The sequence below is a fragment of the Perissodus microlepis genome, chromosome 16, assembly GCF_051167445.1.
Source record: "Perissodus microlepis isolate ML-2025 ecotype Zambia chromosome 16, ASM5116744v1, whole genome shotgun sequence".
NCBI lineage: Eukaryota > Metazoa > Chordata > Actinopteri > Cichliformes > Cichlidae > Perissodus > Perissodus microlepis.
The window spans coordinates 34,107,749-34,133,107 of record NC_140476.1 but is presented as its reverse complement, the minus strand read 5'-3'; the positions used below and the strand labels follow the sequence as shown (position 1 = coordinate 34,133,107).

The following is a 25,359-nucleotide window of genomic DNA, read 5'->3' as shown; positions in this document are numbered from 1 at the left end:
TTACAGGCCCATATCTAAATTGTGTGTTCTAGCAAAAGTTCTAGAAAAGTTCATTAGTGAACAACTGAAAGACTTTTTGGACAAAAATTCAGTTCTTTCCCAACATCAGTCAGGATTCAGAAAACAACACAGCACAATAACTGCTGCTATTAAAGTGGTTAATGACATTGTTGATTCGATGGACTGCAAAAAATACTGTGCTGCTCTTTTTCTTGACTTGTCAAAGGCTTTTGATACAGTTGACCATGCTATTTTATTAAATAGACTAAACAATATTGGTCTATCTGTAAATGCTGTAAGTTGGTTTTCAAATTACTTGTCAGCAAGAAAACAGTGTGTCCATGCTGCTGGGTCTTCTTCCTCTTTTCTCCCAGTATCCAAAGGAGTTCCGCAGGGCTCCATATTAGGGCCATTGCTATTTTCTCTTTACATAAACAACCTTTGTGATAATTTGTCAAATGCAGCATTTCATCTTTATTCAGATGATACAATTATTTATTGTTCATCCCCTTCAATAGCACAAACCCTGCAATTTCTGCAGTCTGCCTTTGATGTCGTTCAGTCCCATTTAACTCAACTTAAGTTGGTGTTAAATCCAGAGAAATCCAAGCTCATGTTATTCTCAAATGGCAAAGAGTTGTTAGCTACGTCTCCCAAGATTAAAACAATTCAAGGATCTGAAATTGAAATGGTCACATCTTACAAGTATCTAGGGATCATTATAGATCAGAATTTGTCATTTAAGACTCACATTCAAAGGCTTGTGTCGAAGTTTAAACTAAAACTAGGTTACTTTTTTAGAAACCAATCCTGTTTCTCCCTCCAAGTGAGAAAACATTTGATTCGTGCAACCTTTTTACCTTTATTGGATTATGGTGACCTGCTTTTTATGAATGCACCTGCCCACTGCCTAAAGAGGTTGGATACTGTGTACCATTGTGCTTTACGTTTTATTACTGGCTATGGAAATCATGTACATCATTGTTCTTTGTATGCTGCTGCTAAATGTCCATCTTTGCATATTCGCAGACTCTCCCATTGGTTGATCTTTATCTATAAATCTCTCCTTGGGCTGGTTCCATCTTATTTATGTGTTTATATGTGTAAAAACCACAACCAATACAACCTTCGTTCGAACAAAATCATACAATTGATTGTCCCAAAAATCAGAACAGAATTGGGGAAAAGGGCTTTTAAATACGCTGCCCCTGCTTCCTGGAATAATCTGCAGAAGGAACTGAAATTATCAGAATTGGTTACCTTGGGAGAGTTTAAGTCTGTCTTAAAGGAACGAGAGAACAGCTCTTTTACTCAGTGTGATTGTTTTTAATGTACTCTTAATTTGATCTGTTATTGTATATTTTACACATGTTTGTATGGGATATTGTATTTGTTTTAAATGTTATATACCTATGTGGTATGTGACTTTTGTTGCCATGATGCCAGGTCTCTCTTGGAAATGAGATTTTTAATCTCAATGAGATTTTTTACCTGGATAAATAAAGGATTAATAATAAAATTAAGCTGGGCATACACTGTGCGATTTTTTTCAGTCGCGTTATTCAGCTTCTGCTCAAACTGTACGATTGACTCGCAGGGGTTAGAAGTTCGTAGGTCACGATGCTCTGATGCGACCCGAGTGCTCACACTGTGCGTTCATAAAATGACGGTTATAACAGAAAATCTGTCGCTCGCTCTCCCTCTCTGTCTTTCACTCACACAGACACGCACACCACCACCATCAACTTTTTGCTAATGATAAATTGCTAATGAAAAACATGATCAGGCAGCTGTGATTGAGCAGCAATGTAAATCCAACTATTTTCACGGTTGTTGGGATCGTGATAATTTTGTGATGCCACACGGAAAAGGCTCGGATGAGCCAAAGTTCTACAAGTTGTGCCTCCATCGCTTGTGTCCAGATCACACGCTGCACTGCCATGCTACTCCATCTTTTTCACCGACGTCTATGTGTTTGCGCGTGCGCAGTGTGAGCAGCTGCGGTGACACCCTCACGACGGTCATTTGAAGTCCTCATGACCAAGCGATTGATAATAGGGAGCTGGTTGTGAGGTGATAATCGCTTCTCAGTACCCCTGTATACTATACTACACGATGCACGACGCACAAAATCGGGCCGATCACCAAAACGGTCGCACGACTCAAAAAACGGCTCAAAATGGGCCAAAAATTGCACAGTGTAAGCTCAGCATTAGAGTACTATAAGTTCATAAAGGCTTGAAGAAATTGAGGATTTTACTAGTTAATTTATGTCACAGTAAATTGGATTGAATGTGAAGAGGCTTAACAGTCTGAATCATTAAACAGTGATCTGATATATTGTTTCCTTTCTCCAGACTACTGATCTGATTGTCTCAAGTCTGGTAAGTAAAGGTTTGTCTGAGGTATACTGCTGGGAAAAATCATTCTTCCTTGCAGATTTCTTTTGTTCATGTTCTTTTTGGTCACATGTTTCAAATCTTATAAAAAGGAAAACCTGGATAAATACAAAAACCAGTTTTACAGTGATGATTTCATTCATAAAGAAGAGAAAAGCAAACCAGAACAACCCGGTCTAATGTGAAAACCAGTTGTTCTCTAATACCCAGCTGTGGAAGCCCAGATAGCAACAACTACCATCAAGCATTTACAGTAACTAGTAATGATTGTTTTACATCACTGGGGGCACTTGGTCCACTCTACTTGCAGCATTGTTTTAATAAAGACCCAATATAGGGTTTTAAAATCATGTCAAGTATCTCAATTTCATTATAGTCCAAATTCCTATTAGTCTACACCAAGAGTTTTGTTTCATTCAGAGTTTCTTGTGGGCTTCAGATCAATTTTCTGCTGTGATTTCCAAGTGTGATTAAACTTAAGCTCAGAACCTAATGGCTTGAAGCAGGTCTGAAGTAGTAAAGAAACTCTGGACCATCACAGTAACAGCACCATGTTTGACTTTAATGCTGGTGTTTTTCTGAAATTCTTTTCTTACAGACCTCCCGGACTTTGATTCACATTCGCGGCTCACGATCAGCAGTTTAGGAACAATTATTTCTTCACGAAGGGCCTTGTGGATTTAAAGAGTTTCTTCTCCATAATAAATTACTTCACTGTCTGAAAACTGCTCTTTGTATTATTATTTTTGCAGGACTTTTTAGTGTAATATTTTAAGAAATTATCATTTTAGGTACAAAAATGTTATGCCACTCTTGTTGCTGTAACGTGAATATTTACATGTATTTTAGGATTTACATATTCATATCAGACTAACATCAAAACATGATGTTTTCTGTTGCTTCTGATTTAAAGAATTACTTTGTATCTAACTTTTTTTTAACCTGAAATGACATTAAAAATTGTGGTTTTTCACACTTTATTAGCACTGACTTGTGATAGATAATGTTGGAGCCACAAAGCTTCTGTGTAGGAAATATTTGGTATATCCTGCACTTTTGCCAAGAAATATTGGTGCTGATTCTTTGCATTTCTGTAGTAATGAATTCTTTTATTACACATGCTATAGCCATGTGAGACCTTGCAGTTCATTTATCTCTTCTTTACACTACAGTAAACTCATAAAGGCTTAAAGAAATTGAGGATTGTACTAGCTAATTTATGTCACAGTAAATTGGATTGCGTGTGAAGGGACTCAACAGTCTGAATCATTAAACAGTGATCTGATTTTTTTTCCTCTCTCCCTAGACTGCTGATCTGATCGTCTCAAGTCTGGTAAATGGTAAATGGACTGGTTCTTATATAGCGCTTTTTTACTCTTCTGAGCACTCAAAGCGCTGGTAAGTAAAGGTTTGTCCGAGGTGCAGCGCTGAGAAATGTTTCTCATTATAGGATACTCAGTTTAGTGCAGTGAGTCAGCACAGCTCTTGGCGTTCATCAAGAGTCGTCAAATCCTAGAAAAGTCTGTGTAAACATTTCCAGACTTACAGATCTTTGACTTGTTTCACATTAGAGCAGCTCATCATCAGCAGTTTAGGTACAATTAAGTCTTCACATAGGGTCTTGTGGATTTCAAAAGCTTCTTTCCCTTCATCAAATTAAGTCACTGTCTGAAAACTGCTCTTTGAATTAGTCTTTTAATTAAGGATTTTGTTGATGATTGGAAAAAATCATGAGCACAGATACAGCACTCATTTCTGTATTTTATGATTAAATGATCTACAAAGAAATTATCATCATACTATGTTTTAAGTTAAATTTCAAGTTTATCGTAGATTTAGTGAAGTGCTTATGGCTGTGTATTAAACATGCCCCAAATGTGACTGAAATATGTAGAAACTGCTTTGTAGGAACCATCCATCTCCACATTTCTCATTTTACTGAAAGTCATATTGAGTAAAATGTTTACTTTTATGTTAACGGATCCCTAGATATTATGATATACTGTTGTATCAGGTAGGTACACATAAAAACAGGGATTTGAGAACTTTAGGGATTAAGGAACATGTGATGTGGCAAAAATTTGAGTTCAGTGGATGTAAAATGTTTAAAGCAGGTGGCCGAAACTGTCTGCTCTAACATTAGTGTGTGGATTTTGTTGGACCATATAATATTTACAGTACGATATTATAGCAGCACATCTTGGTTTAAGTTAATAGGCACTGTTTGTTTTTATTGTGTTAACAGAATGTAAAAAGTTCTTTAGAACAGTTCCACCACCATTTTTGAACATTTTCAATCAGTTCAGTCCAATAATGTACTGTGGAACTCTTCAATATGTAAAGCCCTGTATGTACTGTATTTGTCGGATTATAAGGCGCATTCAGCTAACCAAATATTCAGATAAGTCAAACTATTCAACTCATTCACAACATTTTTCAGTTGTAACACATAACAATACACTCACTTATTCAGTTCAGTCCTCTTCCACAAATCTATCAAATTCTTCATGGATTGATCGGTTTGAAATCTGCTTCAAAAGCATGTCTCTTAACAGATGGAAGGTCCTCATACACACATCATCATTTTATGTTGAAGCACAGTACGAATTACTCCGCGAGGCTCCTGACTACTGTAGCGGTAATGCTCCAACAATCCATCAAGCGGTGCAGCTTTGTAGCTTACCAAAGTTGTAGGAAAACATTTTGACAGATTTTTGAGCGCTGTGTAGCACATAAAATTGGTTTGAGGTCAGTAAGCACAGCCAGAATTAATACATAAGGTAAACTTTTAATTTTTTAGAAAACTAAAGGATTTTAAGTGCGCCTTATAGTCCGAAAAATAAAGCCAAGTTTATTGGAAATATGCCTAATTCCAGTCCCTTTTTTTCTTACAGGTGACCTGCTGCAGAAAAACCTCTCCCTCTATCTTTGACAAGCCATTAACAAGCAAATTCATTCTGTCCTATCACTCTCCCTCTCCCTGCTCCATCTTTTTTGACAAGCCATTCTATCTTCTATCATTTCTCCGCCATGAACTCTATCTAATTTGACAAGCTTGAACCTGAGTTGAAACACAATCCAGTTTTACCAGAAACCAAGATTTTGGAATTGAAGTTACCAGAACCTCCTCGATCTGTTTTTAGAATTATGAGAGATCTCCACTCTCGCTACTCCTTCTTTCCTGTTGTTAAACTGTCTAATATCCAGTTGTTTTGCTGGAAATTACAAGTAGAAAGTTGAATATATAGTAGTAGAATTACAGTACAGTAGAACTCGCAGTAGAAACTACTTACACAGTCCTACATTTGTACTTTTACTTTTGCATTACACTTTGGAATGAACACAGATTGTTTGGATTACTGGTGCAATTACTTTGAAATATGCACCTTTTTTTTAAAAGGTTTATTTGTAATAAGATAATCTAGTTATTTTGTTATATATACATTCAGACTGCTGTATTCACATAAATATTAAATTAGATTTAAATACATTTTTCAAGTCTGTTTCATTAGCTATAACTATTATTTTTTTAAGAACAAACCCATTTTTGTCAGTAGTATAAGTATTCAGTTACAATTGTCATCTAGAGGCTGCCAGAACCCAGACTTCCTGTTTCCTGACTGCTGCAGAACATCCAGCTGAAGAATCCTCATCGCCTGTCATCTGATCACCACACCACCAGATTATTATGGACATTTAAATGACTATATCTATTGACCCATTACACATATTCTTTATAGAAATTACACAATCTCAAAATGTGATAAAAGAAGTGTTTAAGAGAATAAATAATGTGTGTTTGTATGAATCCTGCCTTAGTATGGGGTGTCAGTAACTACATTAGTATAGAGTTGGTCTAACAGTGGTTTTCCACATCTGCTCTAATATATATAGATAATGGGTCAGACGTGTAAAGTGTTTTTTGAAAAGTTCATGAAGGTCACATTTGTTTATATGTGTTACTCTTTATCATTTTATATCAGGTCACACAGCTGACTTGAGTTTTGATCAGAGTAGAACCATAACATTCATGCTAATGGTTCTACTGTTTACATTTACTTTACCAATCAATCAATCAATCAATCAAGGCTTTATTCGCCACGTGCAGGTTGCCCTGCAGTGAAATAGGACCCCCCCCAACCTTACACACACAACACAGACATCACATGGGGATACGGGTCGGAGATCGGTAGCGTTACAGAAAAAAAAACACTGAAATATACACTACAATGGGAAAGTACAAGAGGAAAGAAAGAGACCTCTACTCACGCTGGGCTCCTGGGAGGACAGGAGAACAGGAAACAAAAAAACTCCTCTGCACAAAAAAGCACATAAATGTCCACAGCACAACATTATGGAACTTGTGACAAGCCACAGGGTCAGGTGGGGGGTGAGGAGTAATCCGAAGCAAACACAGCAGCCATCCTGCCCAGCGCTACCATTCCAGCGCGGGCTCAGACCCGCCGTGTTCCCAGGAGGGAACAAGCATCGGGGTATCCGCATGAAGTGATGGTGGTTTTTACTTTCGTGCAAACAGCTCATATGAATTTCAAAGCAGTTCTACAGTCCAACACTGGTCTCTCAATCTCCCGTTGGAGAGCCGCGAGCTTCGCCAGACTTGCGCTCTGTGATGTTGTCATTCTTGTGCTCAAAGAGCCGATTCTGAGAACTCACGACAGTGTGCCTCCCCGAGATGTCATCCAATTTGCGCTCAAAGATGATAGTCCGAGCGAGCTCTTCCGAGATGTTATCCAGTCTGCAGTCAGAGATCTTATTCTGAGTATTCACGGCAGCCGTAGCCTCTCCAAGATCTTATCCGTGCTGCACTCATTGAGCCCATTTTGAGAAACTCACGCCTCATCCCATCATTTCAATCCCAGCGGGCAGCCTTGTGGGGGTTTGAAGAGCCGGTTCCGCTTTCTTAATTCTTCGATAAGTCAGGGTCAAGCCAGTTCAGATCAGCCAGAACCCTGTTATCATGGTTCCAAATAGGTAGATAACTTCAGCACTCAGGCTCACCCAAGCCCAAACTTCTCGTTGAGAAAGGGGTGTCAATTGCATTTAGGGACCAATTGATCAAATCCATAATTCTTCTTTTAGGTTTTAGAGTACAGACTGTGAGAGAGTATGGAGAGTATTATGATGGATTTCACCCTGGTCACAGCACTATGTGAAAAGCTGTTAGAGGTAAAGTTAACCCAATTAATACCTCATCATGAGTCACTCTCTAACGCAGGGCAGTGATAATTTTTCACTGTAATTTATTCCACAACAATGTTCTTTATTTGATCCCTGTTTCTTTAAATATGTGCATCGATTGTTCAGCTGTGCGGCTCTCCACACCTGAAATATATCACAATGTGGACTTCATTTTGACAGTATTTTGTATTTTGGTACCATATTTATCTTCAAAACAGGAAACCGTAAACTAATTGAAAAAAAGAAGCTTTTGAAAATTTTAATGTGGCATTGGAATATGATGTTTATCCTAGCCAAATGGTATGTGTCACGGACCCGGCTCTGGGGACTGTTGTTATTATTATTATTGTCATTATTATTATCATTTGGTGTGTTGTCTGCACTGCCTCTTATCTCTGTCCACATCCGTATGTAGACAGGTGTGTGTGTGTGTGTGTGTGTGTGTGTTGCTGTTTTCTGTGGCCATGTTACAGGCACCTTCACCTCAGGGGCGTGGCCTAGCTTGAGCACTGGCCACACCTTAAGTCCTTGCCACACACCTGCTCCTCATCTGGGCTCATCGGGGGAGCTATTTAGAAGAGCCATGGAGCTTCCACCGGCGTGGGATTATTGCGTTTGACTTCACGTCAGTCTTCTAGCATAGTCAGAAAGTGAGTGTATGCCTGCTGGGATAAAGTGTGTAACGGCTGCCTCTATTGTTTTCCCTCAGGAGGAATGTGGGACGAGAAGGAGCAGTGAGCACGGGGAGTGCAGGGACACTGGAGCAGAGAGCACTACACTGGGACTTTTCTGGGAAGAAGACACAACACGGGAGTCTGGGAAACTGGGGAATTTATTGTTGTTTACTTCACCACTCTGTAAATAAACACTGTTGCACGGAAGAGTCCGGCGTTTGGGCCCTGTTTCCCCACCTCCCCACGGTCTGCCAGCCAGACCGTGACATAACTAAATTAAACCATATCCCACAGAAAGTAGAAGGCGATCTGGTTAGATGGAAATGTCTACCCATATCACTCATGGGAAGGGTTGCCGCTATAAAAATGATGGTCTTACCAAAAATTTATTATTTATTCTCAATGATCCCAACTAAACCGCCACAAGATTGGTTCAGATCTCTAGATTCATGTATGTCCAAGTTCCTTTGGAAAGATAAGCCCCCACGTATAAGCTTAAAAACACTACAAAGGACCAAGGATAAAGGAGGATTAGAACTACCTAACTTTCAGCACTACTTCTTAGCCAACAGGCTTCAATTTATCTCAGGATGGCTAAAACATACCTTCTTAGACGAACCTTGGCTAGATGTAGAACAAGCACTTTGCAATAATGTAGAGATTTCAGACCTACCATTTACCAGCTCAAACATCCAACAACATGAATGCTTCAAAAGCGTCAATATTAGCTCTTCTCTGACAGCATGGTGGGAGTTTCTAAAATTGACGGAGTCTTCATTAATCCCATGCAAACGTACACCTATCTGGAACAACCCTGACATATTACAAAACAATAATATGATAAACTTTCCAGATTGGAGTTGTAAAGGAATCAAATACTTAGAACATATATCAGAAGGAACAGAATTTATTCCATTTGACAGACTAGTTACACAATATGGGATCAACAAGAAAAGATTTTTAGAATATCAACAAATTAAATCCATAGTAAAAAAAAAGAAATTTAAACCGGGTCAAGTTGAACTACAAACACCATCAAGTGTGGTACAATTTCTTACTCTTAAAACCCCAAAATTACTTTCCAAAATATACAGAATGCTTTCTAAAACAGATGAATCAATATCACTTCCTATTGCAAAACGGGAAGCGGATTTATCAGTTAACTTAGTTAACTCAATACAAAATACTACATAGAGTACACTATACAGGTCATCGGATGTTCAAGCTTTACGTCTTCCAACAACTGCTCACACTGTCAAACCAATTCACCGGACAATTATATCCACGCTCTTTGGTTCTGTCCACCAGTTCAGTAGTTTTGGCGCGAGATATGTCAAAACTTATCGAAGTGTCTGAAATGTAAAATTCCAACTTCCCCTTTAGTGTGTTTGTTGGGCAGCTTAGATTATGTCACTACAGAAAAGAATATAGCCTATATGGTTTTCACTGCCCTATGCATAGCCAAGAAAACAGTCCTCATGATCTGGAAAAATGAAAATAATCTTAATTCTAACCAATATAGAAATTATCTATTAGATTACATTAGTCTTGATACAGCCTCTGCCACCACATCAGATCAATTGCTCTGGGCACCTTTGATCAGCTCCATTACCTAGTGGGGGTGGGGGGTCATAGTTTGGTCCCACCTTCGCTGTTGTGATTGGTGTGGGGGTAGGGACAGGCGTGGGGCATCAGGGGATTCCCCAGGAGCGTCTTCCTTGGAGGGCTCAACCCGGGGTTGTGGTCATGGCCTGTTAAGGGCTCTGTTGGATCTTAGGTGATGGTTTCGTGGCTGCATGTAGCGGGGCTAGGGGAGGGTCTGTGCTGACAGACGTGGATGACTGACCTGGTAAATGGTAAATGGACTGATTCTTATATAGCGCTTTTCTACTCTCCCGGAGTACTCAAAGCGCTCTATACAACATGCCTCATTCACCCATTCACACCCACTCATACAAGCACTTCTAAACTCCGGACTGCCCCTGGGTGGGTCCGGGGCGGGCGTGGGGTTCTGGGGGTGCTCCGTCTCCGGGCTGGGGCCCTGGCTGGGCCTTGGGGGCTTGGGTCCTGGTTGGTGCCGCCAGTGCATTGAGCCACCTGAGGGGCTCTTCAACTGGTGGGGGAGGCTGTTACATCTTGCAGAAGGTCTCCTCTCTCCAGGAACACACTCTGCAGGTGGGGGAGATATAGGAGAGGTGGAGGAAGAACTCAGCCTGGGTGTCTATTGTCTTGTGTATTCTGGAAGATGAGTGAATGACGGGGTGGGTGCAGTTTTCTCTGTGATGGGGCCGGGTGGGCTGTCTTGGGCTCTGTGGGGCTGGGCGGCGCTGCTGAACTGGGCCCTGGTCCGGATGGGCCTGGGCCCCCTTGCCCTGGTGGGTTGCAGAGTATGGGGTTGGAAATGCTCAAGCCGTTGTGGGATTTCTGCCAGAGCGTAATCCACGCTGCAGACAATCCTAAGAGACTCATCCAGGTAGTGTTTTTTGATCACTTCTTGTCATCTACTACATTTACCGTCAGTTTCTTGGACATTAATAATAATAATAATGGATTGCATTTATATAGCACTTTTCGGGACCCCTCAAAGCACTTTACAATACCACTATTCATTCACTCTCACATTCATACACTGGTGAAGGCAAGCTACAGTTGTAGCCACAGCTGCCCTGGGGCAGCATGACAGAGGCGAGGCTGCCATATCGCGCCATCAGCCCCTCTGGCCATCACCAGTAGGCGGTAGGTGAAGTGTCTTGCCCAAGGACACAACGACCGAAACTGTCTGAGCCGGGGCTCGAACCGGCAACCTTCCGATTACAAGATGCACACCCAACTCTTGAGCCACGATCGCCCATCGACCATCATTAGAGGATTAAAGCAAATTATCATGGACTTGAGAGCAAGCCTCTGTTTTGAACTGTTTGGCATGGGTGGCCCAGGCAAGGAGAACTCAGCCACCCTTCTAAAAACCCTCGCAGCTTGGCTTGCTCAATCATTAGCTTCATCATTAGTTCAGCCTGTAGCCCCCTCATCAGCTCACTTAGCTGCCCCGCAGCCTTCAGCTCAGTCAGCAGCCCAGTTAGCAACCCGGCCTGTAGCCCAGTTAGCCGCCCAGCCTGTAGCTCCATCGCCAAGTCCACCACCATTTTCACCTCAACTTCATCCACCCTCAGTTCAGCCTTCTGTGTCGCCGCTAACTCAGTCCCCTGTTCAGTTGCCGCTAGCTCAGTCTACCACTCCACCACCTATTACACCCCCACCACAATCAGCCCCGCTACCCGTAGCTCAGTCTTCAGTTCTGTCAGCCACTTAGCCACCATCACAACGAGCATCGCTACAACCTTTATTGCAGTCCATAGCTCAGTCAGTAGCTTTGTTGGTAAACATTCACTCATCTACACCGTCAGCCAGGGGTCTCAAAGCCTTCTGGCCCTGCATCAGCTCCTGCTGGAAGTTCAAGTGAGCCATTCCAGCACTTTGCGGCTCCTACGCTGCTGTCAGTCTCCGCTGGCAGTTCAGGAGAACTGTTTCAGCCGTCCGCCTCTGCTGGAGGGTCCGAGGGGCCCGTTTAGCCACCTGTCTCCACTGGAGGGTCCGGGGAGCCCGTCCGGTCGTCTTCTGTTTCAGCTGGGGGTTCAGGAGAACCCAGCCAGCATCACCCCCCGTCAGCTGGTGGGTCCGATGAGCCCGTCCAGCATCACACCTCGTCAGCTGGGGGTCCTGGAGAACTCAGCCAGCACATCCTCGTGTCCGCTGACGGCTCTGGAGAGTCTGTTCAGCCATCACCTGCTCCACAACCTACAACTTCCACACCATCGCCTGCAGCGTCACCATCTGCAACTTCCACACCGTCGCCTGCAGTGTCAAAACCTGCAACTTTAAAGTTAGTAACTCATCCCGGGGTTCATTCTGAGGCTGAACATGGTTCTGGAACTGCCGCCTTTGACCTTGGCCAGGGGATCAAGTGAGCCAATTCAGCAGACTGTGTAGCTTTTTTAGTGGACTTTGAAATCGCACATGCTGAATTAGAGCACTCTGATTTAGGAAACGCTGAGTTGTGGCCAGAGCACTCAGAGCTGCCAGCTCAGCATGAAACTCAGCAATTAGCTCAGTCAGCTGCTCAACCCGAGTAGTGTAAATGTACAAAGTAATATGCGCAGTAGTGCTACTCACAAATGGCACCCTTACAAACTCCAGCTGCTGCAGCATCTCAGCGAGGATGACCCAGATCGGCGCACAGAATTTGCAGAATGGGCAAAACAAAAATTGGAACAGGACCCTCAGTTCACGCAGAAGATTTTGTTCAGTGATGAGGCAAACTTTTATGTGAATGGTGAAGTTAACAAACAAAACCACCGCTATTGGTCTGACACTAACCCACATTGGATGGATCCCTCCAAGACTGTTGGAACAACAAAAGTGATGGTTTGGTGTGGTATATGGGGTACAACGATAGTGGGTCCATTCTTCATCAATGGAAACCTCAAGGCCACTGGATATTTGAAATTGCTACATGATGATGTGTTTCCCTCTTTGTGCACTGAAGCTGGCACGTTCCCTGAGTTTTTCCAGCAAGATGGTGCACCACCACATTATGGGTGCCAGGTCCGAGCATTCCTAGATGAACAGTTTCCTGGAAAGTGGATAGGTCGTCGTGGGCCAGTTGAATGGCCCCCAAGGTCTCCCGATATGACCCCCTTAGACTTTTATCTTTGGGGTCATCTGAAGGCAATTGTCTATGGTGTGAAGATACGAGATGTGCAGCACCTTGAAACTATGGATACTGGATGCCTGTGCTGGCATTTCTCCTGCGGTGTTGCTATCAGTGTGTGAAGAGTGGGAGAAGAGGGTTGCATTGACAATCCAACACAATGGGCAGCACATTGAACACATTTTATAAGTGGTCAGAAACTTGTAAATAACTCATGAAAGAATAAAGTTACGTTGAAACCAAGCACACCATTGTTTTTCTTGTGACATTACCAATAAGTTTGATGTGTCACAAGCTAAGTTTCCAGTCACCTTTCTCACTCACTATGTGTTAACAGACCTCTCTGCATTGAATCATACCTGTTATTAATCTCTGTCTCTCTTCCACAGCATGTCTTTATCCTCTCTTCCTTCTCTCACCCCAACCAATCACAGCAGATGGCCCCGCCCCTCCCTGATCCTGGTTCTGCCGGAGGTTTCTTCCTGTTAAAAGGGAGTTTTTCCTTCCCACTGTCGCCAAAGTGCTTGCTCATAGGGGTTCATAGGAATGTTGGGTTTTTCTCTGTATCTACTGTACAATATAAAGCGCCTTGAGGGACTTTTGTTGTGATTTGGCGCTATATAAATAAAATTGAATTGAAGATTTTCAGAACAGTTGACCTCTGACCTTGAGATCATGGTCACTAAGATTCAAAAATGTCTGACACTGTTGGTAGATACACCTATAGTAAGTATTTGAAAATCCTACATGGCTTCGTTCTCAAGTTATCACATTCACAAATTTGGGAGACGGCGTGGCCCACTCGGCAGGATGGTGACAAAACCCCATCAGCCTTTTAGGGCTGAGGTGAAAGAAGGGCTTTTTCTGGATCATGTTAGCTAGTGTTAGCGTACCTGCTAAGATAAGAATAGAACAAATAGAGTAGAATGTCGTCAGCATGCAGCCATGCTACTCAGTACCAATTCAATTCAATTCAATTTTATTTATATAGCGCCAAATGACAACAAAAGTCGCCTCAAGGCGCTTCATAGATACAGAGAAAAACCCAACAATCATATGACCCCCTATGAGCAAGCACTTTGGCGACAGTGGGAAGGAAAAACTCAATTTTAACAGGAAGAAACCTCCGGCAGAACCAGGCTCAGGGAGGGGCGGCCATCTGCTGTGACCGGTTGGGGTGAGAGAAGGAAGACAGGATGCATGAACGCATGAACCAGTTTTTCAGCGTCACTCTGAGACAGGATATTTCTAACTTTAGAGATGTTGCGCAAATGGAAGAAAGCAGTCTTACATATTTCTTTAATATGTGCGTAGTCTTCTCCCCACAGTCTTCTCCTCAACTTCGCCAACCACTTTCCAGGCCTCTGGCTGGACATCATCGCCGTCGTGGCCGGCCTCCAGACCAGCCTCCGGACCAGCTCTGTCACCTGCACCACTACCACTTTTCACGTGGTCAGCCCCCTGACTTAATCTGTGGACTATTGTGCCGTCGCCCGCCGGGCCAGCCCCCTGAACTGCTCCTTTGTTCCTTGTAAACTTTTTGTTTTGGACTCTTGGTGCTCTTTGTGTTGTGTTTTGTTTCAGTGGTCGATGCTTATGACATGAAATGTCCATTAAAATAGACTATATGGAAATGAACCACACACAAGCAGATCAATTGTAAATGTTACTTATTTTCTTTAAAACAAAAGAAAATAAGTAACATTAATAAAGTTAGTGTGCAATGGTAGGGTATTGTGAGAGTGATACTTTTGAGATTGTCACTTGTGCTAAGATCTATATAATCATTGTGTACATGTGTGCTGATAAAATGTTTTTCCTTATTAGGTTTTATAAGCTTCTGTGTGCACTCTGTGCATCACGAGATGGAAGAAGCAGCCTCGTCGGCTATAATTATACATTTAGAAACGAGACGGTTCTGTTCTTCTAAGGTCTAAGACTTCACACCTCTAAAACTTCATTTGAGATATGACCTTTTGCAAGTTCCTATTTTTATAGTTTAGCGAGAAGCTCACTTCAGCTTTTTCAGCATACCTCATACACATGTTAAGTTAATTGAAAGGTCACATCCTGTACAGGGTGACTGGAAAGGTTGATAAGAAACTATGTCTATGTATGGTATGGCTACACACACACACAGGCGTACACTTTGCTCACATGCCTCACATACCTTAAGACTGTATTAAGCATTTGCTTAATACATGAATACAGAGCAGGACATGAGCTAAGCAAATATGCTAGGCTAAGCTAGCGGTTACGCTAGTGGCTAAGCATGGTTAGCCCGTTTTACACTGTAACTTATGACACAAGTTTCACACATAATTCCCCGATTCAGTTTTACCTCGCAGTAGGGTAAACCAGCTTTCATACTCCAGTTAAATGACCGCCAACCTGAAAATAACAGTTTGTCGCTTGTCTATGAACTCTGAGTCCACACTGTTGCTCATCTCTAGCCTCGCTCTTCCCGGGGAGTGCACACAACTCCCCACTTACTCCAACCCCCTCTATCTGAGACTACTTCAAGGTTGGCTGGAGCTGTAGTACATACCAATAACAATACAAAAAATAATGACATACATCTCAAAATACAAATAAAAAGGCGTCTAACTGTAACTTGTAACTCGTGTAAATATTTTTTACAAAAACAAATCTTTTTTACACACACACAAATTCTCACCTTTAGATGCACAAACCTACAATTTTCACATATTTTGGTTTACAAGGTTACAAAACTCAGTACACAAATACACATTTGATGTACAAGTATGAAATATTTATGACTACAATTTGAGCCCATAAGATTACACACTCACATTCTTGGCTAAAATGATATTATAAGTATATAATGTGACACAATCAGGCTATTTTGAAGTATAGTTCAGTTAGTTTCCACATGTCTGTTGTTTGTGCTGAGAAACAATCAGGGACTAGAAAGAGAGAGCATATTTCTCCTGTTTTGGCTTCCCTTCATTGGCTTCCTCTTAAATCCAGAATTGAATTCAAAATCCTGCTCCTCACATACAAGGTCTTAAATAATCAGGCCCCATCTTATCTTAATGACCTTGTAGTACCACATCACCCTATTAGAGCACTTCGCTCTCACACTGCAGGCCTACTTATATGCTTTACCAAAAAGGAAAGTTTTAAGCCTAATCTTGAAAGTAGAGATAGTGTCTGTCTCCCGAATCCAAACTGGAAGCTGGTTCCACAGAAGAGGGGCCTGAAAACTGAAGGCTTTCCCTCCCATTCTACTTTTAAATACTCTAGGAACAACAAGTAAGCCTGCAGTGCCAAAGTGAAGACATGGGCCTCGGAGTGTTCCTGGATGGCTCTTTTAAACTCGAGAAACAGGTGTCCACTGTGGTAAAAAACAGCTTTTACCAGTTGCGTCAGATTTCCAAAGCAAAGCCGTTCCTTCCTTTAAGGGACCTTGAAAAGCTTATTCACGCATTTATTACATCCAGATTGGACTACTGTAACTGCCTGTACTCGGGCCTCCAACACTCCTCTCTTTGCCGGCTCCAGTTAATTCAAAATGCAGCTGCGCGTCTTTTAACAGGTACGAGAATTCATGAACACATAACTCCAATTTTAGCCAAATTACATTGGCTCCCTGTTAAATATCGTATAGATTTTAAAATTCTTTTGTTCACTTTTAATATTTTGAATAATTTAGCGCCCAGTTATCTTTCTGATTTACTCCATTCATACAATCCCAACAGAGCACTTAGATCGTCCAACCATAGGCTCCTAGCACAACCTAGGACTCGAATGAAGTCGAGAGGCGACCGGGCCTTTGCATCCGTGGCACCCAGACTCTGGAATAACCTCCCCGTTCATATTCGCACTGCCGAGTCTATCCAGTCTTTTAAATTACGTCTTAAAACTTATTTTATTTACTTTGGCTTTTGATTCTGTCTAGTTGGCTGTTTTAGCTTGTTGCGTTGTTACCTATTGTTTGTTGTCCTCTTTTATTGTTTGTTTTAACTGTCTCATGTTTTTATTGACTGTGAAGCACTATGGTCAACACTGTTGTTTTAATATGTGCTATATAAATAAATTTTGATTTGATTTGATTTGATGGGCGATTCTTCAGACAGTTCCACATGTAACACACAAGCAGCTCAGCTCGCCCGTGGCTTCCAAGGAACAGAGAATCCTACGTATTGGAGCAAGCAGTTAGTCTAGCAAAAAACATGAAAATGAAACTAGAAACAAGCGAACAGTAGCTTACTACCGAGGACTCAATAGTGATGATCCACAGGTGCAAGGTTCAGGGATGGGATCCCGCATTGAGCTCCGCCCAGGCGACGCATGGCCAACGTGAGAGAGACAAGAAAACATATGTAGCCCACCTGAGCCAGCCGGGCAGACACGAGGACCATGACAAAATAAATAAATAAATTAATCATTAAATGTTTTAAATGAAATGAATGGGCATTTTATTAATTGTTTATATATTTATTTAATTCATTAATGAAACATTAAATTAATTATTTAATGGCATATTTAATTAATGCATTTTATCGCTCCTGGCCCTCCTATATGTACTGTGAGTCTTACCCAGTAGATAATGTACAGTTCAGATGGAGCTGACAGGACTTGCTCAGTCCTACATACCTCAAAACTTTCCAGGTGTCTTCCCTGCTAACACTGATAAAATAAGCAAACCTGAGAAGCACTGCAGGTCAAATCCTATCAGTCCCACGTGTTAACAGTAGCTCCCCTATTGAACTCTCTAATCCTTTTTTTTTTTTTAATTATATTTTTATTGAAGAAAAAAAAGGGGGGTACTTGTTACAATAAAGTGCATTGAACTCTCTAATCCTAAGTGAAAACAAAACACAATTTTGATAGTCACATTACCCTGAACCAGCTAACTGATACACTGGGGTCCTATGTAGGCCATCTCTCTTATACCGTTAGAAATCTTGGAGTGGTCCTGGATAGCTCCCTCAAGCATGTCTCCACAGTTGTGAAAATGAGTTTTTACCAGCTACGCCAAATTTCCAAGGCAAAGCCCTATATTCCACAGAAAGACCTTAAAAAGCTTATCCACACTTTCATTACTACTAATAATAATGGATTGCATTTATATAGCACTTTACAAGTCACATTCACACACTGGTGGAAGCAAGCTACAGTTGTAGCCACAGCTGCCCTGGGGCAGACTGACAGAAGCGAGGCTGCCATATCGCGCCATAGGCCCCTCTGGCCAACACCAGTAGTAGGGTAGGGTAAAGTGTCTTGCCCAAGGACACAATTAGTTCAAATTGCCGCAGCACGTCTCTTAACTGGCTCCAGAAGGCATAATCACTTCACCCCTGCCCTAGCCAATCTACACTGGCTCCCCATCAAATACTGTATCATTTTTAAAATCCTTTTGTATACTTTTAAAATTTTAAATAACTTGGTGCTATTAAATCCCATTCTTTGTTTGTTCTTTGTATGTTTGCGCGATCTGCCTTATTACAAAACCTGCCATTACTGTGCATTTAGGTGACCATGATGAGACAGACAGAGTCTGGTTCAGATGCTGGCAATTCTCGCTGCAGTCTACCGGTAGCGTCTCCTTTCAGGCCAGGATAGACGAATGTCACCGAGCAGTGACTAAGTTTGTGGTCAAAGGCTTGCACCCATTTGCCACAGCAGATGCCCCGATTTTCGGTAAGTGAATGTGTTTAATTGTAGGCAGGGACATTACTGGATATTCTTGTGTAATTGCTACAGAATCATTTATGTTATACTTTGTTATTGCTACAGAAGAATATTTATTTTATTATTTTACATTTACAATTTTTTTCCCTGGGGACCCTGTGACACCCCATTGAAGAGCCGCAGGCTATGAATATCTTAAGATCTCACTGTTGGGTTTGTAAGGCCATGTTACTCCTAAATTTCTATCTTGTTCAAAGAGAAGATATAAAACAAAGTTCTAAGCTAATCGACCTTAGTGTTCTCCTTTTTTTAAAAAGAATCGATAATAGAATCGATAAAGAATCGAATCGTTAAACAGAATCAAAAATGGAATCGGAATCGTGAAAATCTTATCAATACCCATCCCTAGTCACGTATAATGATGGTTTTGTAGCTGAGTTCTTATCTTCTTGCATTTCTGCAGTCACCCACTAATCTACCGAAGTTGAAACTGGATCATGTATAAGCACAGAAAACATTTTTACTACTGAAACTAATTTTTAACATATTGTTCAAACTTATATTTTCATTTACCTTGGCTATGGAATAATACTTTAATCCTTAATTATTTGAAAATAGGAAAAGCTTTGTTTTAGCACTCTGACCATAAAGCTAGATGGTTTCACAACTTCACAACTGAAAGTTTACTCACTTTCAATTGTGATGACAAGACTTCTGCTTCTCTCTACCTCACATCACCTGACAAGGTAGTGTATAGAAACACAGATAGTGTATGAAATATGCTTAGTGATGGGAATCCCCCACCCCACCCAGCAGCCTAAAGGATATTTCCAGACTGCCTAATCCAGACCTCTTTTTTTTTGGGGGGGGGGGTTATTCTTTGTATTTTGGTCTTGTGATGGTGTCACAAATTCAGAAATAACCCACTTTGAACTTCTGTTTCCTCTGTTCATACATCATAGTTTGCATTAAAATAGATGTTTTTATAATATTAAAAACATTTGAAAGAGCCTTACTTTCTATATTACCTGACTGCTAATTTTCACTACAAGTACTACAGGACTACAGTGATTCAAAATGATGCCTATTGCTTTGGATCTGCAGAAAGTTAGGCCTAACTCACACAGTTATGAACATTAAACTCAATGAATGAAATTTGTTCAGTATTTCTTTGGTTTGGTTTTACAGAAAAAAAGAATTTAAAAAAGTAATGTAAAGTGAATTCAAGGAAACAGTGAAGGCAGTAATAATTAAGAATTTCTGTTTGAACACATTATCTACTGTTCCCTGATTCAAAGCACAAGGGGTTGATTTCAGGGTAGTGATGAGGGCAATAGTAAAGAGGCATTTACGGGCAAACACATTTTTACTTTATTTTGTTTCTTGGTTTAGTTACGTCACAGATATGTGAGTAATGTTGCAATCTGAAAATATAACACTGCTTGTTTGGGCTGACTTACTCGTAAACTGCTGCTAAAACAGTAGAGACCTCGTTTTAGTCACTATTCTGTCACTTTGAATATGTTGGCATTCCTGGAGCCAGACTTCAGTATTTGAAATGTAACAATAAGCTTAATAGATTTTCTAAACCAGGGGTAGAATAAGGCATAGACGATAGGGTTGAGGCACGAATTAAAATAGAAAAGACATAAAACAAATGCAGAAGATGATCCGTTGAGGAAGGCATTCTGGCCTGTGAGTGTGACACAATAAAATGGTAAGGCGCATGACAAGAATGCAATTACAACAATACCAAGAGTCCTGGCTGCTTTCATCTCTGATTTCTTTGGATTTCCCTTCCTTGAACACTGGTATGTGACACCTGCAGTATGAGTCCGCATGGCCCGAACCTGAGACACAACCACTACAAATATTCTCAAATACAGAACTATAATGACAGTAATAGGAAGTAGGAAGTTCAAAGCAAGATCTGCAACATATTCAATAAAGTTAATATGGACAACACACTCTCCCACACAAGAATTAAACCTGCTTTGCTGTTTCAAGTTGTCCTTTAAGAGGAAACTACCAGCAAGGGCAGAAAAGCTCCAACACAGTGAAACACAGATCTGAACTCTTTTTGCAGTGACTTTGATGGGATAATGCAGAGGATCACAAATGGCCACATAACGGTCAACTGATATCAGTACCATGGTTCCTATTGAGGAAGAGGTGTTAATTGTGCCAATAATATAATACAGAATACACATGAATTCACCAAAATACCAGCAGCCGTCTATAAACATTATGTAAAAGAGCAAATAGAGACCCACAAAGAAATCGGAGACAGCCAGAGAGAGGAGGAGGAAGTTGGTGGGATTATGGAGCTGCCTAGAGAAAAAAAGAACTTGTTACTTGCAGCATAAATTCATAGTTGTTATTTTGTTTTGAAGTTTTTCCTTAAAAAAGTCTCCCCAATGTGATGTTTGTGTATTGTATGTACGGTCGGCAAGGTCTGTCATCTCAGTTGTGGGCAAAAGATCTGCAACTGACAAATAAAGGCTATCTCATCTCATATTGAGCCCTATGTACATTTGCTCCATAAGGGTTCACAGACCAATTTTAGTATCTGTAATGGACAATGGTGTTAAAAAATTGTTTGCCTCCTTCCTGAATTCCTTTTTTTTGTATATTTGTCACACCCAAATGTTTCAGATCATCAAACAAATTAAAATATAAGACAAAGATTACACAAGAAAACAAAATGAAGTTTCATAATGAAGGGCTTTATTATTAGGGGGAAAAAAATCTAATTCCAATCAAGCGTGTTGGAGGAATTTTGGCCCACCCATCTTTGCAGAATTGTTATAATTCAGCCACATTGGAGGGTTTTAAGAGAAGATACGATAAGGTAAAATAAGATAAGATAAGATAAGATAACCTTTATTAGTCCCACACGTGGGAATTTTGTTTTGTCACGGCAGAAAATGGACAGTGAAAAGTTATATAGCAAAAATTAGAGAACACTGGAATACAATAAGAATATAAAGAAAGATACTGTACACAACTGTACAGAATAGAATAGAATAAAATAAAATACTATATGCAATAGAATCAAATCAAATCAAATAATATATACAATAGGATAAAAATAGAATACAAATCCTATATACAACTGAGTTAAAATACAACTTTGTCATAAAAAGAGTATTGCACTTAGTCCTATTGCACATGTGTGGGTTTGTGTGTGTTTGATCAGCTGCAAAAGTCTTTTTGATCGAGGCAATCGTGGCTCAGGAGTTGGCAGTTTGTCTTGTAATCAGAAGGTTGCCGGTTCGAGCCCCGGCTTGGACAGTCTCGGTCATTGTGTCCTTGGGCAAGACGCTTCACCCGTTGCCTACTGGTGGTGGTCAGAGGGCCCCGTGGCGCCAGTGTCCGACAGCCTCGCCTCTGTCAGTTCGCCCCAGGGCAGCTGTGGCTACAATGTAGCTTGCCACCAGCAAGACAGCAGTGGGGAGGAAAGACCTGCGAAATCTCTCTGTCCCACACCGTGGGTGCCGCAGCCTGCCACTGAAGGAGCTGCTCAGTGCTGTCAGAGTCTCCTGCATGGGGTGGGAGATGTTGTCCAACAGGGATGACACCATTCTCCTGTCACTCACCACCTCCACTGGGTCCAGAGGGCATCCTAGAACAGAGCTGGCCCTGTGGATCAGCCTGTTCAGTCTCTTCCTGTCCCTGGCAGAGATGTTGCTGCCCCAACAGACCGCACCATAAAACATGGCTGAGGCCACCACAGAGTTATAGAAGGTCTTCAGGAGTGGGCCCTTCACTCCAAAAGACCTGAGTCTCTGCAGCAGGCACAGCCTGCTCTGCCCTTTGCTGTAGAGGGCGTCTGAGTTATGAGTCCAGTCCAGTTTATTGTTTAGATAAACACCAAGGTATCTGTAGCTGTCCACAGCCTCAATGTCCATACCTTGGATGTTCAGTGTTTGCAGTGGAGGATGCTTGTGCCTGCGGAAGTCTACCACCAGCTCCTTGGTTTTATTAGTGCCACTCCAAAGTCTTCAGTTTGTTTTCTCAAGGCATTAAGAGATGGTGTTTTTTGGACCATTGTCCTGCTGCAGAACCCAAGTGCGCTTCAGCTTGAGGTCACAAACAGATGGCTGGACATTGGAACATGGGTTGTACTCAGTAGCTGTACTGCAAAAGTACAGCACCTGCACCCTAAGCACTGGCATCCACCTCTAACTTGAACACGCGAGTAAAATCAGGGGCACCTAAAACTGGGGCACTGCACAACAGGGCTTTGGCTGAGTCAAATGCTTCCTGACAGTCAGAGTTCCACAAAAAGAGGTGTGACGGACTTGTCAACGCAGTCAAGGGAGTAACCGCTGTGGCAAAATTTTTGCAGAACCTACGGTAGTAGCCACACATACCCAGAAAACGGCGAAGTTGACGCCGTGTTGTTGGTACTGGGAAATCCAAAATGGCCTGGACTTTGGCCGTGAGAGGGCGTACCTGCCCCTGTCCCACCTGTTTCCCCAGATAGGTAACCACAGCTTTGCCGAACTCGCACTTGGCAAGATTCACTGTCAAACAGGCATCCTTCAACCGGGCAAAAACTTCCCGCAGCGTGTCCATGTGCTCTGGCCATGTTGGTGAATAAACTACAATATCATCTAAGTAAACCTCACAGCCATGGACACCCAATAGCACCATATTCATCAGTCTTTGGAACGTGGCCGGAGCATTTCTTAACCCAAACGGCATCACAGTATATTGCAGGAAGTGGTCTGGTGTCACAAAAGCAGAGATCTCAGCCGCCCGTGGTGAAAGGGGCACCTGCCAATAACCTTTCAAAAGATCCAGCTTTGTGACAGATCTGGCTGAACCCACCCTATCTACGCAATCATCCATACGTAGGAGCGGAAAAGAGTCTGGTTTAGTGACGGCATTTACTTTGCGGTAGTCATTACAGAAGCGTGGAGTTTGGTCAGATTTAGGCACCAAAAGGGTAGGTGAACTCCAGGGGCTGAAGCTAGGGACCGCAAAACCATTCTTCAGCAAGTATTCCACTTCCTTCTTCATAACAGCCCGCTTTACTGGGTTGACCCGGTAGGCATGCTGCTTAATGGGCCTGTGGTCACCAACATCTATATCATGCTCAAGCACGGTGGTTTGAGTCTGTTTGTCACTAAAAAGCATGGCATGGCCACAAATCAGACTATATATGTCCTGCTTGAGGGGCTCATCCAAGTAAAACAAATGAGCCTCAAGATCCTCCAGGATTTTTGAATTCTCTAAGCGTCCCCCAGAACTTGGTCCCTGGTGCTCATGCAACCCATCCACCTCAGGTTGGTAGGAGGGTGATCCCACCGTCACAACAGGGGAGCCCATGTCTTTTCACGGACCACATATTTCTTTAACATGCTGATGTGACAGACCTGGGACTTTTTCCGCCTATCTGGGGTTTTAATCAGATAATCTGTGTCACTGATTTGGCACTCAACCTCATAAGGACCACTAAAGCGAGCTTGAAGACATGAACCCACGACTGGTAGGAAAACCAAAACATGCTCACCAGGCAGAAAGGTGCGCTTGAGGGTTTTCCTATCATACCTCTCCTTCATATTGCTCTGGGCATTAGAAAGCGAGCTACGTGCCAACTCACACGCAGCGTGCAACCTCTCCCTAAACGAACTCACATAATCAAGTACATTGTGCGCGGGTCTCGGCTGGTCTGCAAGCCACCTCTCCTGGAGCAGACGTAAGGGTCCACGCACAGTGTGTCCAAAAACCAACTCTGCCGGGCTAAAACCCAGGGACTCTTGTGTGGCTTCTCGAATGGCAAACAGCAACAATGGCAGGCCCACATCCCATTCTGAATCAGTTTCAACACAGTACTTCCGCAACATGGCCTTTAGAGTCTGGTGGAATCGCTCCAATGCCCCCTGAGTTTCTGGGTGATAAGCACTAGACAGACAGTTCAGACATAACTTGAGCAAAAACCCTAGACAGGAAATTAGATCCCTGGTCGGTTTGAATGTATTTCGGTAAACCAAATGTAGAAAAAAACTGAACTAGTGCTTTCACAACGGCCTTTGCCCTGAGCGATCGCAGTGGAATATCTTCTGGAAACCGTGTGGCCGCACACATTATGGTAAGTACATACTGGTAACCTGCCTTGGTCTTCGGCAAGGGCCCTACACAGTCCACTATGACATGTTCGAAGGGCTCACCTATTGCAGGGATAGCATGTAAAGGGGCAGGAGGGATGACCTGATTGGGCTTGCCAGACACCTGACAAACATGACAGGACCGACAATAAAGAGCCACATCAGATTTAAGCCCTGGCCAAAAAAAATAGCGGAGCACTCTGTCATACGTTTTTCTAATCCCTAAGTGGCCCGACAGATGATGCTCATGGGCAAGACTCAAAACCTGGGGTCGGTACTCCATCGGCACCACAATCTGAGTGACCACATCACCCTCTAACCCAGACACCGGAGTCCACTTGCGCAACAGAACCCCATGGTCAATTTGGTAGGATGCAGGACCAGGTACAGCCACCTGCTGCTGGGCAGCAGATCGGCAGGCAGACAAAGTATCATCAGACTGTTAAGCCTCAACAAGCTGCTCCCTGTTCACCGCCAAACACAAGTCCTCTGATACTACACTAAAAACCTTAGATTTGTCACCATCTACCTCCGGGGAAGGGCTATTATGTGAGTCAGAACCATCCAAGAACGTCTCAGATATGTCCACCACGTCACCAAGGAGA

At 42.2% G+C, this 25,359-nt stretch overlaps 1 protein-coding gene across 1 annotated transcript; it reads right to left on the bottom strand.

Moving 5' to 3' along the window:
* Positions 1-20,140: 20,140 nt before the first annotated feature.
* On the bottom strand, positions 20,141-20,791 carry LOC146371283 (trace amine-associated receptor 13c-like). Its single transcript, XM_084908874.1, has one exon. It carries the CDS (start codon positions 20,789-20,791, stop codon positions 20,141-20,143), a length of 651 nt encoding a protein of 216 aa, XP_084765000.1.
* Between the last annotated feature and the right edge of the window lie 4,568 nt (positions 20,792-25,359).

Excerpts from the sequence above, each read along its gene's own strand:
- LOC146371283 (XM_084908874.1), bottom strand. The coding sequence starts at position 20,791 with ATGGTACTGATATCAGTTGACCGTTATGTGGCCATTTGTGATCCTCTG.